Source organism: Sciurus vulgaris (assembly GCF_902686455.1).
Source record: "Sciurus vulgaris genome assembly, chromosome: 8".
Taxonomy (NCBI): domain Eukaryota; kingdom Metazoa; phylum Chordata; class Mammalia; order Rodentia; family Sciuridae; genus Sciurus; species Sciurus vulgaris.
Window position 1 is genome coordinate 122,326,406 of NC_136468.1, and position 14,807 is coordinate 122,341,212.

Consider the following 14,807-nt stretch of genomic DNA (forward strand, 5'->3'; position numbering starts at 1 on the left):
TTCTTGGAAACTAATGACCCCTTGGTGTGACTCAACAGTCAGTCTTCATCTTGCTAGGATGAACTTCCCAGTGTCACTTCTGCCTTCACCTCTCAGCATCCCTGTTCACATGCCTGGACTGTCCAAGTGTTCTTCATACACCTGATTTTCATGCCTCCAGTCAGCATTAATGTGGCCCTTCCCTCTGCCAAAAGCACCAGTTGGAATTTGAGGTCACTTCTAGGGAATCATTCCTGCTCTTCCTGCCAGATGAACTGGGGATCTTGGTGCCCTACTGGGGTTGGTGCATAGCATGGTTAGTTCCATTAAAGTCACTCTCCCGAACTTACACAGCATTAGGAGTCTTGATTAACTTATCATTTACTTTTATGCTCTATTGGAGTGTCTGTTAAAAGGAAAACTGTCCAAGTCAGGCATGGTGGCAAACACTTGCAATCCCAGCGGCTCAGGAGGCTGAGACAGGAGGATTGCAAATTCAAAGCCAGCCTCAGCAACAGTGAGGCATTAAGTAACACAGTAAGACCCTGTCTCTAAATAAAATACAAAATAGGGCTGGGGGTGTGGCTCAGTAGTCAAGTGTCCCTGAGTTCAATCCCCAGTACCACTCCCGCAAATGAAAACCAAAAAGTAAAATTGTCCAATTATGAACAACTGAAAAGCAGTTGGATCAGAAAGATTCAGGCTGCCACCACTCATCCTCAATCCCAGGGGAATGCAGGAAAAAGCCTAGAAAAGCAAGGCAGGGTGCCCCTAAGAGTATGAGGAATCTCTGAAAGGAAGAGGCAGCGGAATGGTATCTAAAAGGACAGCCAAGCACCAGCCACCCCCAGGGAAGTGCAGTCACAGTTTAGTTGCTGCTTGGAGCACTCTAGGCTGGGAATGGCACAGGATGGTCATAGAATAGGCACGGGGGATACCAAGGCCACAAAACAGGTAACTAAGAGCAGAAGAGCAGGATGTCAGGAACTCCATTTGTAGGTTGACATCTACCAACACATACAAGAATGTATCCACATCATTCACATGGATTCCTGTGAAGAGCTCTTGAGAAACTGGAGCACCCTTAGGAGATGATGCCCAAGGGTCTAAGCACTCTCCTTCTTGGAAGTCTGAGTTCTAAGGAGCCCCTCCTCCAGCTCCTAGGTTTACATGATTCCAATGTCCTCCCTTGGTTCCCAGTCCTAGGAATAATGGCTCCTTGCAGTGATCTTCTCTGTGATAATCTGGTTTATCTGTATTTGAGGTTCACTAATGCCTGGATACTAATTCTTTATATTGAATTCTCTCTGTTAAAATAACTGGTATGATACACATGGAGGTTTGTGTAACAATGCATAAATCCTACTGTTTGCTGTTACTGTGAAACTCTCTCAGAAGATGAGAGCTTGCTAAAAGAAATCTTATAAGTTTCCTAGACTTCAAAAACAGTATGTCCTGTGAAATATTGTCTTTATCCTGTAATAGTCTGCAATTTTAATTGGCTACTTAGTATTTTGTTGCTTTGGTAATAGTGTTATATGGACTTTATTATCTATGAGATTTCTTTAGTAAATCATATGGGTTACTGGGACAAAATCTTATCCCATTCATAAAATAGAACAATGTAATAAAAACAATAATTCTTGGTTTCTTATTTAATGTATTCATAATCATTTTTTCAGTAATGGGGATTAAATCCAGGGCCTCATACATGCTAGGATACTACATTCTCAGCCTCCCTTTTAAAAAAAATTATTTTGGGATAGGATATGGTTACGTTGCCCAGACTGGCTTTGAACTTGCAATCTTCCTGCCTCAGCCTCCAGAGTAGCTGGGATTATAGGCACAACCAGGCCCAGCAGAATCTTTACTGTTTAAAACATAGATAGTATTTGCCAATTTTTTTTTGTTTTTTTCTTTCATGTTATTGACTTTTTAGGAGCTCTTTATATATTGTAGATTTTAGTCTCTTATTGGTATACAGGCTGCAATTGAGAAGTACTGTTAAAGACACGTGATATTCTGCCTGTGTAGAACTCCTCCTGGAGTCAGAGAAAAGGGACTGGGGCAAAATGAAAAAGATAAAAAGGGGGCAAAAAACAGAATGAGTCTTTATTGCTAATCAGACCACTCAAGGAATCTTAGAAATACGAAGCAGCATATGTGTTTGGAACTCTGGTGGAGGCACTGGAAGTGTTTTTTTGGCCATTTGTTCCAGAATGTTAAAGATGGGGTTATGGGCCTCCTGCCACAGCTCAGCACCCAGGAAAGCTTCCATTCGTCCACGCCATGCTGCAAGTTTTGGCCATCCCACAAACACGTCATGGCCAAGAGCCACGGGCTGCAGGGACAAGGATGGAAAAGTTGTGAAGATACTGAGGACCCAGTGCTTGGAACACAGCAAAGATAACAGGGATATGATCCCTTCCCCAACCTCTACATGAGGCCCAGGTCAGTGAGGTGAGCCTGAGGGCCTGAGAGCAGCCAGAATGACACCATCAAGCAAGAAGCAGGTCAAGCTTTGGTCCCAGTTTAGCCAGAGACTCACTCTGGATTCTGGGCAAATCCTGGCTTTCCCCAGGCCATAGTATTTCTGACTTGTGGGAGTGGCAATAGAAAGTCCCCTGCCCATAGCCACTGCTCTACTGGCTGATCTCATACCTGCATCAGCTCTTCCAGCAACATGAGATCAGCTAGTGTCACCTGTTGTCCCACAAGGAAGGCCTTGTCCCCCAGGAACTTGGATTCCAGTTGCTGCAGAGCACGGTCCATATAGGTCCTGTTGCGTTTCACCTTCTCCTCAGGCACCTGGGTCCCAATATGTGGCGCCAATACCTGATGAGGGAGGGATTGGGCTTAATCGTGACCCTGCCCCATACCAAGTCCCTGAAGGCCAACCCCTCCCCAGATGGTTCTCCTCACCTGGATCCACAGGGTCACCCCAAAGGTGCCACGGATGTTGTCTGCATGCCAGCCCAGATACTCATGGATGCGGGAACGGGTCTGCAGGTCAGATGGGTACCAGTGGTCTGCTACCTGGTACTTACAGCTCAGGTAAATCAGGATGGCTGAGCTGGAAACAGGGATAGGAAGAGAGTCTGTACGGACCCTGGCTCTGAGCCTTTACCTTCCACCAGCTGTTTCTATTCCCCAGTGGGTCCTTGGGGCTTCTCTGCATTTGATGGACTCATTTCTGGCCTCATTCCCCTCTATTCCCAGCTCTCTGATTTCTCCCTTTCTCCTTGACCCTTTGCCCACAAAATCCTTTCCTTTCTCTTTTCTTGTCCTTTTTTTTTTTTTTTTTTTTTTTTTTTTTTTAGGTCCTGGGGATTGAACCTAGGGTCTTGTGCCTAGGCAAGTGCTTTACCACTGAACTACACCCCCACCCCTTTCCTCCAACTCTTAACCAGACCTGCATTGTCCTTTCAGAGATTTGTCTCTGTGATACTCCCCGCATCTGCTCTTTTATATGAGGAAACTAATGCTCCGAACAGTTAAATGAACTTGTTCAAGGATTCACAGCTCAGAAAAGACTCCCTGGGCCCCTGGAACCTGGCATGGAGCAGGCACACAATAGGGTTCCATGGAGTCCTCTGAATATCCACATGTGTATGGGTCAGAGATCAGGAGGGAATGCATGTTCTGATGTTTCCTTGGTCAGATTCCTTAGCCATCGATTTCTTTTTAATTTATTTATTCTTTTTTTTTTTTTTTTTTTTTTTTTTTTTTTTTTTTTTTTTTTTTTTGGTGCCAGGGATTGAACCCAGGGGTGCTTAACCACTGAGTCACATCCCCAGCCCTTTTTATATTTTATTTAGAGGCAGGGTCTCACTGAGTTGCTTAGGGCCTCACTAAGTGGCTGAGGCTGGCTTTGAACTCACAATCCTCCTGCCTCAGCCTCCCAAGTCACTGGACTACAGGCATGCACCACCACACCTGACAGCTGCTTTTATAGTCCTCTGATCTCTTGTCCTCTTCCTGCATGATGGGAGAATCCACCAGGAGCTGTGCCTTCAAGCCCTGGCACTGGTCTCCAGAGCCAGCTTGGGCAATCAGGGGCAGAGAATATCTGAAAAGCCTGGAGAGATCCTTTCCAACTTCCATTTGTTGAACCTACTCTGTCCAACAATGGACAAATGTCTCCTTGACCTCTCTCCAATACCCCTCAGTTTCGGGGTGGAGAGGCACCAGGGACCAGCAGAGGAGGCTAAAGACAAGAAGCAGGGACAAGGTGGGTCAGTCCCTGGTAACAGACCCTGCTCTCCTCCCACCACTTACTTTCCCCTCACTGCCCCACAGGGTCTGCAAGGGCCCACAGAGGAAGGGGTGGGGGGATGCTGGGAAGCTCAGGATTAGAGAGGGAAGGAGGGCACCTTTCAGTTAAGATGAAGTCACCATCTTTGAGCACAGGCACCTTCTGCAGGCTGTTAATCTGCGAGAACTCCTTGCTGCAGGTCTGCCCTGAGGAAGAAATTTTCAAAACAAAACAAAACAAAAAACGTGTTCCAGTCAGGAACCAGAACTCTTAGTCCGCCCTCTTCCTCTCCGAGCAGGGAACTGGGCTGTAGCCAGAGAGCTGGTCAGCCCCATTCCCCTGTCTGGGCCTCCTGGGCTGGTCCTGGTGTCCATGGGAAGGGCCTCCCTGAGAAGGGCCTCTCTTCCCTGCCCCTCCAGAGGCAATTAGGTGCTGCTGTAGGTGGGCGAAGAAAAGTTATTTAGCCAGGGCAGGGTGGTGGTGGGGCGGCACAGTGGGGTGGCTCAGCTCTTCCAAGGCCTCAAGGGTTTTGTGAATTGAAATGAGTGCCTCCAACATAGGAACTCTGAAAATCCTGTCATTTTTATTTCCACCCCACACAGTAGAAAGTACTCCTCTTCCTTTGCAGCGCGGCAAGCTAAAGTTCAGAGAGGGCTGTGACTAAGACAACTCAGTAGAAGGCGGCGCTATGGGAGAAGAGGCGGCTGTACAGTCCCGGGATCGAGCAGCGCGCTCAGAGAAGAGCCCGGCGTAGGACCTGTGGATGCACCGGGTGTGCGAACACACTGCGAGTCTCGCGGGGCCCACCTTCAAGAAAAAGCACCGTGTGCAGCTGGAAGGGGATGCTGTTCTTCTTGGCGAAAATGTAGACCGCGCGGCAGGGCTGGGACAGCAGGTCCAGGTACAGCTCTAGACCCATGGCTAGGTCGGAGCTGACGGCGATGACTGCAAAGACCGCAGAGTGTGTTCTCGGCTAAGGAGGACCAGTAGACTAGGAGTGCCCCCGATATATATGGGTCCAGGCTCCTCCCCTTTGATTACAGCCAGTGCGGGCGCATCCCACTCCGCCTACGCACTTGTCTACGCCCCAAGTCTGTTTCAAGTCTGCCCTCTCCTGGCGGGCTTGATCCCACACCGCCACCAAATCCCTGAACAAGATTCCGGGAGCCAGGGAGGAAGAGGAGGCCCACGACGGAGGGGGTCCTGTCGTGGGGATGCTGTGGAGTGACATGGTGGGTGCGCGCAGGGGGAGAGGAAGGTTTTGAACAGGGAGTAGCTGGCCTCTTTTTCCAGCGGGTGCCAGGGATCCAAGGGCAGTACCCAACCTCACCCTAAACCGGAAATGGGCGGGCCCTGTCCTCCTGGAAAATCTCCAGTGCTCAGACCCCCGGTTTATTTTCAGAATTTTGTTTCTGGATGCTGCAACCCAACGGAAGAATGGGGGCAGGGAGCGCGGGGAGGGGAGAATGAGATCTTGAGCTCGCAAGTTCCAGGGGTCCCTGTGTAAGGCCCCCCAAAAGGAAATCCCATGGATCTCCGGCAATCCCAATCGACCGCAGGATGCGTCACTTGATGCAAACCGCAAGAGGTGTTTATTCCAGCGCGCTGGGACCCGACTGGTGACTCACGCAGGAGTGGAGGAGTCTAGTCCCTAGCAGAAAATCTTGTAGGTTTATAAAGGCAGAGACCACACATCGGGAGGGGTCGCACATGAAAGGGGGAAAAAGGGAAAAAAAAAAAGGAAAAAAGGGGGAACAAAGCTGCAGGGAAATTTCAAAGGGGGTCTGGGTTTGCTGATAACATACAACATGTTTCACAATGTTTTACAACAGGGCATAGATTCTGGTCAATAGTTTCTGGTAATCCTACTGTTTGAGCACTATCTGGCTATCTGGCTCAATTTACTCTTTTACTCTCTGTTTGGGGCTGATTCCTGGAACAGCTTTAAGGGCTTTGTTCCGGTGACTGGGAGGGAGACCTTAGGGAGTTGAGATAAAACAGACAGCTTAAAAAAAAATGTCCATTCTTTCACCTGGAAGGAATCTAAGGTCACTCAGTGGGGGATCACCTTTGCAGGTGTGTCCCAGGCTGATGGGAACCTTGCCTGACCCAGTGTTCTCCAGCATAGCAGCTGTGCTCAGAAAGCTGGAGTTCTCCATCAGTGGACAGGATGGGGTCAGGAAGACTAACAAGCAGGAAACAGGCTGGAATGACTGACAGGAACCTCCTAATTCCTGAGTCCCCTCACCCCACCCTGCCATCTTCCCAGGGACCGTAGTGATGGTACTCTGCTTCACACTGATTTTAGCTAATTCTTTCTGAGTAGCCTTTCCCCTCTGATCAGTGACCCACTTGGGTTCTCAGAACACTTCCCTGGGAGTTGATTTTTTGTTTCTTTTTGAGATCTTTTTCTCCCTATGTTGTTCAGACTAGACTCTGCTTCAGACTTCCAAATAACTGGGACTACAGGTGAACACTACTTTGCCTGTTTTAGCTGGGTGTTTTGAAATTGGAACTCAGGAGAGAATCAGTCCCTTTGGGAAGGTAATTGGTCTGGGGTGGCCTGCGATGACATTTCCAGAATCGCTGACTAGGCTGGTCCCAGAGGGAGAAGCTGACACACAGAAAAAGTGACTTGAGAGAGAGAAGCAGGTTCCTACTGCAGTTCTCTCAGTGGCCTGTATACCTCTCCTCTCCTAGGACTTAGTGTTTTGCAGGAAATTCATTGTTTGGGTGATTGGTTGGTTGGTTGGTTGGGTGATTGACTGACTGATTGATTGATTTTGGTGGGGGGAGTCTTTTTTGAGCCCAAACCAGTTGGCATTGAATTTCCATGGAAAAGAATTGTCCTGACAAACACAAAAAAGGTTCCAGAAGAAACCTCAGAAGCAATGATGGGCTAAGGATTCGTCTGGTGTGGAGGGAAGTTGGAAGAGTAAATGTGCCAAAGAGAAGTTTAGATCCACAAAAGGATTTGGTTGAGCCCCAGAAGATTGTGAAAGTTTCATGAATTATTCACTGTACATTCTGATAGGTAGGCTCCTCCAGGATGCTCACTTCTTCCACTCATAGGATCAGACCTGGATCATAAACTGATGGGCCTCTGCATTCCCCTGGCCTCTATCCACAGTGACAGGTTCAGGTTCAGGTGTTTTCTTATGCTTTACCCTTGACCTTCTACCCTGGCAAGGACCTCACTTGGCAACTTATCTCCTCTCTTCTTGCATTCATCAGTTTTTTGTTGCTGTGATCAAAATACCTGACAAAAGTAACTTGGAAGAGGAAAAGTTTATTTTGGCTTAGTTTCAGATGTTTCTGTTCATGGTTGGTTAATTCCATTGCTGTGGGTCTGAAATGAAGTAGAATATCATAGTGGAAGTCTATAGTGGAGAAAAGCTGCTTGGCTTTTGACACCTAGGAGGAAGAGGGAAAAAGAAGAAGGGATCAGAAAGAAAATAAGCCCTTCCAGGGCATGCCCCCAATGAGCTGTTTCATCCAACTGGGTCCTACCTCCCAATAGTCCATTTAGCCATCAATGGATTCATCCACTGAAGAGGTCAGAGTCCTTATGACTCATCATTCTGAACACATGAGATTTTGGGGGCCATTTTGGATCCAAACCATAACAATCCTCTACCTTCAACCCCTTCCTCTTTACTGGCTTCTTTCCTCACTAAAATCTTGAATCTTGAATCTTGACCAATAAATAAATAAATAAATAAATAAAAATAAAAACCTCTTGCCTTATCCTTGTCTTCCCTCTTAACCACTAACATTTTTTTTTCCTGTTCATCAGATGTCAGATGGCTTCATTGCCAGGTTATCAACATCTATGCATCATTGTCCTGCCCCTAACCCCCTGAAACTTGGTTCTGAGGCCCCAAGCTCCAGTAATCTCTGAAGCCAGCAGCCTGAGGTGGTCTCTTATCGCCAACTACTGGCTGTCCCCTCACCTCCGGAGGGACTCCGGAGAAGGGATAACCTCAGCTAAGCCAGAAAAAGAAGAGAAGGGCCGAGGGGAGGAAATGCTAAAATCAAGACCTTAAAGTCAAAGGCAGTGATGTGTGGCAGGGGAAAGGGCTGTGGCAATCATAAGTCTTTGCTGTGAACACTGTTGCAGAGTGAAGCAGGGAAGGACATAGATTCTAGAAGAAGCTGACACAGGCACTAATATAAGCAGGGTGTCTTAGTCTGTTTTGTGCTGCTATAACAAAATTCTTCCAACTGTGTGATTTATAATAATTTATTGGCTTATAGTTCCAGTGACTGAGAAATCTAAGATGTAGGGGTAGGCATCCAGCAAGGGCCTTCTTGCTGTGACATCCTATGACAAAAGTGGAAGGACAAAGAAAGAGAGAGAGCAAAAGGTTGAACTCAGCTTCAAGTTCTTCTAGTATTAGTATTAATTCATTCTTAAGGGTCACCTCTTCATGACCCAAACACTTCTTTTCAGGCCCCACTTCCCAAAGCTGTTGTATTGGGGATTAAGTTTTTTAACACATTCTTTGTGGGGGACAAATTCAAAACATTATCAGAGGGAGGGACATCTCCTCTTTCCTTCCTGTAGTCGGCTGAATAGTGGTCCACAAAGATATCCTGGTCCTAATTCCCCATGTTAGTCAGCTTTGTGTTGCTGTGATCAAAATACCTGACAAGAACAATTTAGAGGAGGAAAAGTTTATTTTGGCTCATGGTTTCAGATGTTTAGTCCATGTGAGTCAGTTTCATTGCTTCAGGTTGGAGGCAAGGCAGACCATGGCCAAAGGGCCTGGTGAACAGGGAGAAGCTGCTCAGCTCATGGTAGGGTCAGGAAGCAGAAAGGGGTAAGTGGAGAAGGAGCTGAAGGAGAGATGAAGGCTTTCAGTGACTCACCTCCTCCAGTGACACCCAACCTGCCTACAGTTACCACTCAGTCCTTTCACACTGGGGGTTGACTGATTAGGTTGCAACTCTCACAATCCAATCATTTCAACTCCAAACATTCATGCATTAATGCAGGAGCTATTGGGGGGACATCTGATATCCAATCCATAATACCCTGGAACCTGTGAATACTGTCTTTATAGCCAGAGACTTTACAGAAGTGATTTAGTTAAGCATGTTGGGATAAAGACATTATGCTGGATTATCTAGTTGAGCCTTAAATTCAATCACAAGTGTCTTTTTTCTTTTTTTTAAGTATTGAGGATTGAATCCAGGGGAGCTATACCACTGAGCTACACCCGCAGACCTTTTTATTCTTTTTATTTTGAGGGTCCGTTAAATTTGCTTAGCTGCTGAGGTTGGCCCCAAACTTGCTATCCTCCCACCTCAGCCCCTGGAATCACTGGGATTCTGCGTGCCCCAACGTGCCAGGCTGTAAGTGTCCTAATAAAAAGGAGTCAGAGGGAGATTTGACACATAAGACAGAAGAGGATGGAAGCAGAGAGACATTTGAAGATGCTGCACTGCTGGTTTTGAAAATGGAGGAAGGTGCTATATTAGCCAAACAATGCAGTTCAAAAAAATGGAAAAAGTAAGAACAAATGAAGAACATACTTTTGGAAGCTGGAGTAAAGAGAATCATTCCCTCTAAAGGGAAACTATATAGAGGCAAAAAGCTTAGCTGAAATGTGTCCTACAGTTGTGTGAAAGGCAGAACTTGAAGGAATTACCTTGGATTTTTAGCTGAGGAGACTTCCAAGTGAAGTGTTGAAGATGCAGCCATGTTTCTTCTTGTTTATAGTGAAAATTAAGATTAAAAAAAGAATAAGTAAAGGAAAAGCTATTAAGCAAAAAAAAAAAAAAAAAAAGTCAGTATTGATGAATTGGAAAATTATCAGCTTCACTATTTGGAAAGTACAACTCTATCCTGGGGTTCACTGAGGATTTTGATCCACAGAAACTAGGCACCTCTTGATTCTGTTGTTCATTAGCTGTGTGACTTTGAGCATATCATTAACTTCTCTAAATTCTGGTATCCTTTGCTGTTAAATGAAATAATTCCTATTCTTACAGAAGTGTCATGAGGCATAATTTTCAAAATATCTGTAAAAATAACCAAGTACATTGCCTGACTAGATGTCAGCTTCTTCATACCTGTATTCTGATCAGAAATTTGTGTGCACATTTTCCATATTGCTGTAGAGTCTATTTATTTGTAATTTAAATAGCTGCCAAGTGTCCTACCAAGTTGGTGTATGGCCTTGGTATATTAATATTTGATTTACCATTAGATTTGACTTTTCGAATATCCTCTGTCCCTTTGTATGTGATACATTATCTGCCTGACATGAGACCCCCACTATCACTTTTCCTCATTGATCTGGTAAGATTCATTCTATGTTCCCAGTTTAACAGGGCACTTCTAGGCTTTCCATGGGAAGCGTTTGGAAATAGGTCATTTTCTGCCTGAGGGTCCCCAAGACCACCTCCAGGTTCAATGAGTTCACACTATTGCGTTGTTTGCACAGTGATTTGTATTCACACAGCCATAGTTGTGACTATGGTTTACTATAGCAAAGAACTACAAGCAAAATTAAAAAGAAAGAACATATGGAACAAAGTACAGGAAGAACCAAGCAAAAATTTCCAGAGTCCTCTCCTGGTGGAGTCACACAGTACATACATAACACAAGAAGTGAAATGATGCCAAGTTGGGAAGTTCATTAGCGCCTTCATGCCAGAGTTTTGGCTGTGGACCGGTCATGTAGACCTCTTCTGCCTGGCACACACACACAAACTCCAGAATTCCTACAGGAAAGCAGGTGTTAAACATAAACCATATTATTTGCATAAATAATTTAGGCTTAATGAGCCACTCTTTTAGGTTAATTATGGGATGCCTCCCCAAATCCACTAGCCAATGGCCAACCTTGTAAGTGGGAATTCCAAGAAGTAAGTAGTCCTGCCTGCTAGGTTAACACTTTTCTGTACAATTCACTCTCTTAGCCCTTGACCAAGAAATCTTTAAAACAAAATTACTATTAGTAGGCCCTCACACAGCTAGGTGAGACCAGCCTGTAATACTGATCTCACTTATCACCTTTAGCAGTCCTGTTAAAATAAATCCCAATAACCATAAAATCTATTGTACAAGGCTCAATGACTTCCCCTTACTTTTCCACATAAGCCTTTTTACCTGGCCCAAGGCATCGATTCAGGCATAAAACTATGGTCAGTAGCTTGAAGTTGACCTATTGGCTTCCAGAGCAGTCATGATAGGATCCACACACCACAATACAATCCCCAAGGATACATGTGGCCCCCTAGAAACACAGTGTACAAAGTTAATGCACTGGGCAAGCAGTGCGGCAAACAGCCTCCATGTGGCCTTCCATGATGGGGACTACTGTCTGAGAGTTCTCAGTTCCCTTCAAAACTTTAGTGTAATCCCTGATTTCTTAGGGACTATTTGATTTGATCAGTTCCAAATTGTTTTGCTTTTCCATGGCATCAGTTCACCTTCTCATGAATGTGAGTGACATCTGGTGCTGTTCGTCATGGAAAAATGCAAGAGCTGGGGTGTATTCATCCATTTTGCCTTACACTACAATTAAATGCCTGAGACTGGGTAACCTTATTAAGGAAAGAGGTTTATTTGACTCATTGTTCTGGTTCAAGGTCCAGGGCATGCATCTGGTGATGACCTTCTTGCTAGCAGAGTCCCAAGGCAGCACAGGGTATCACAAGAGATGGGGAGTGCATATATATATATGTTCATGTATCCTCTGGTCTCTCTTATAAAGTCAATACTCAATTGTGACAGCTTTGCCTTCTTGATGATATCTAAAAATCCTCACAAAAATTTCATCTCTTAACACCATAGTTGGATTAAGTTTTCACCCTCTTTGCTGGGCACTGTGGTACACACCTGTAATCTCCATGGCTCGGAGGCTGAGGCAGGAGGATCACGAGTTCAAAGTCAGCCTCAGCAACAGCGAAGTGCTAAGCAACTCAGTGAGACCCTGTCTCTAAATAAAATACAAAATATGACTGGGGATGTGACTCTGTGGTTGAGTGCCCCTGAGTTCAATCCCTGGTACACACACAAAAAAAGGTTCCCCTCTTAATACTTAGCAATGGGGGTAACCTGGCATCATAATCAGCAGGTCAGGTGTGAGTAGAGGCAGTTTGAAATCAAAGCACTCAAAGCATCTTGGAAAGTCTTTCTTCAAGAAAGGAGGAAAGGTTGGGCATGCTGGCGCATACCTATAATCCCAGCAACTTGAGAGCAACTGTGGCAGAAGGAGCACAAGTTCAAGACCAGACTCAGTAATTTACAAAGCTGTAGGCAATTTGGTGAAACCTCGTCTCAAAACAAAATCAAATAAATAAATAAATAAATAAATAAATAAATAGGACTGGGGATGTAGCTCAGTGGTAAAGTGTCCCTGGGTTAGATCCCCAGTAGCAAAAAAAGAAAAGATTCTGGGGATGGTTTTGAAAAGATAATAATAATAATAATAATGTCCTCCTTCCCTCCACTCTTTTATTAACACCTCTATCCTCACACACAGCACTTGTTTTATTTTTTAACCTCTCTATGGTATGTCCCATTTAGACTTTACATCCCTTATTCTCTCAATCAGATCTTTTTCTGGAAGAGTTATACACATGGAGGGATAAAAGTATTTCTAGAGCCAGGTGCGGTGATGCATGCCTATAAACACAGTGGCTCAGGAGTCTGAGACAGGAGGATCAGGAGTTCAAAGCCAGCCTCAGCAATTTAGAAAGGCCCTAAGCAACTCAATGAGATACTATCTTTAAATTCAAAATAGGGTTGGGAATGTGGCTAAGTGGTTAAGTGCCCCTGAATTCAATCCCTTGTACAAAATAAAAGTATTTTCAGAGAAAAGTATTTTTATACAACTTGACCATAAAGGCATGTCATGTTCAGGAACTGGTCAGGATGAAATTCTGACCTTTTCAACAGCTTTCAAATGGATTTTCTTAACCTATTTTGTTCTGATTATTTATCCAGTGAGCAGACTAGGAAAAATCAATCTTTGTCTGAGAACAACTGCATTTAATAGTTATACTACCATTCTCAGGTGTGTGCCCCAAGGGAAAGACAAGGTCAAAACCCTTGCTACAAACTGGAAGGAATCAGGAAAGTCCTAAGTCAAGAACAGTGAGGCATAGCAAAGAGCGGGCAGGAGTCAATCTGGGCAGAGGGAACATAGTTCCTGGGCTATTCCATTTCTGGACACCCAACACCATGGCCTGTTTGTTGACTGGAGCAATTTCACAATAGCTTATAATTTGGCATGAGTTAATTAGCTTTTAATCAGTAGATGGCACCAAATTTTATTTTAAAATTCAGGTCAAAGTAAACAGGGCACAGTGTCCTATAATCCCAGTAAATCTGGAGGCAGAGGCAGGAGGATGGTAAATTCAAGGCCTGCCTAGGCAACTTAGTGGAACCTTGTCTCAAAATAAAAAAATAAGGACTGGGGATGTGGCTCAGTGGTGGAGTGCTTGCCTGGCATGATTGAGGCCCTGGGTTCATATCCTCAGTACCACAAAGATGAAATAAAATAAATAAATAAAAAGAACTGGGGGTGCAGCTCAGTGGTAGAGTGCCCCTGGGTCCATCCCCAGTACTACACATACAGAAAGACTGGGAGTATAACTGGGAGGTACTTGTTTAACATTGTACCTGGGTTTCAATGTCCTACACCACAAAATAAAATAAAGTCCAGGTCTAGGTGATCAGCATTGAATTTGTGAATTCAGGATTTTAAAAAAGCCAATAGTTTTTCTTTTAGATGCTACAGGGAGCTGGGGGATGTGGCTCTGTGCTAAAGTGCTTGCCTAGCATGTACAAGGTCCTGGGTTCAATGCTCCCACTGCAAAAAACAAACAAACCAAAAAAAAAAAAAAAAAAAAAAAAGAAAATCCAGATAAGATCAGAGCCAGGATGCAGTGATGATGCACTCCTGTAATCCCAGAGACTTGGGAGCCTGAGGCTAGCCTCAGCGACTTAGCAAGACCCTGTCTCAAATAAAATAAAATAGAGCTGAGGATGTAACTCAGTGTGAAAGAGTTCCTGGGTTCAATCCCCGTGTACCAAAAAAAAGAAAGAAAGAAAGAAAGAAAGTGTTGGAAAAAACATCTCATTTCCAAGTGGCATACAAGTTTTTTTGTTTTTGTTTTTTTTTTTTTTTTATCTTGTCCACCTTGGAGCCTAAACTGACTCCTTCAAAAATATCCACATTGGGCTGGGAAATCCCACGTTTTGAAGGGCCTAATATCTGATTACACAAGAGCTCTTGAGCAAACCAAACACCTTTTTCAAAATCCCAAATTCAGAGATTGCCTCTGTTTTCCACATCATCTTTCCAGACTTGTTTTCAATATTCAAAGAATTTAAATTTTATCATGTCTTCCCACAAAAAGATAGCAAGCTTTGGTTCACTAGCACTTTCTTTGCAGTTTCCATTGATTGAGGCAATTCCTCTATTAGCTGTGAAATTAAAGAATACAACAGCCCCCTTCCCTCCGCCTTTTTTGTTTTCCGTTCCCCTTCCCCCTTCCTTCCCTGTCCCCAACGACCTGATCCTGAGGAGGCAGCTGCTGTGGCAGCTGCTGA

The 14,807-nt window shown here is 44.7% G+C and overlaps 1 protein-coding gene across 1 annotated transcript; it reads right to left on the minus strand.

Annotated features, from left to right (window-relative positions):
* Positions 1–2,070: 2,070 nt before the first annotated feature.
* On the minus strand, positions 2,071–5,248 carry LOC306668815 (glutathione S-transferase theta-2B-like). The gene is made up of 5 exons (XM_079152591.1): positions 5,042–5,248; positions 4,353–4,440; positions 2,902–3,052; positions 2,641–2,814; positions 2,071–2,320 (listed from the first exon to the last, which is right to left on the minus strand). Exons 1-5 carry the CDS (start codon positions 5,151–5,153, stop codon positions 2,111–2,113), a joined length of 735 nt encoding a protein of 244 aa, XP_079008717.1. The 5' UTR covers positions 5,154–5,248; the 3' UTR covers positions 2,071–2,110.
* Positions 5,249–14,807: the final 9,559 nt, after the last annotated feature.

What these genes read in the sequence shown, in the direction of transcription:
- LOC306668815 (XM_079152591.1), bottom strand. Translation starts at nt 5,153, where the DNA reads ATGGGTCTAGAGCTGTACCTGGACCTGCTGTCCCAGCCCTGCCGCGCG. An exon ending in GACTTCATCTTAACTGAAAG is followed by an intron (nt 3,053 to 4,352) that starts GTGCCCTCCTTC and finishes CCCTGTTTCCAG; the next exon opens with CTCAGCCATCCTGATTTACC. An exon ending in GGGTGACCCTGTGGATCCAG is followed by an intron (nt 2,815 to 2,901) that starts GTGAGGAGAACC and finishes CTCCCTCATCAG; the next exon opens with GTATTGGCGCCACATATTGG.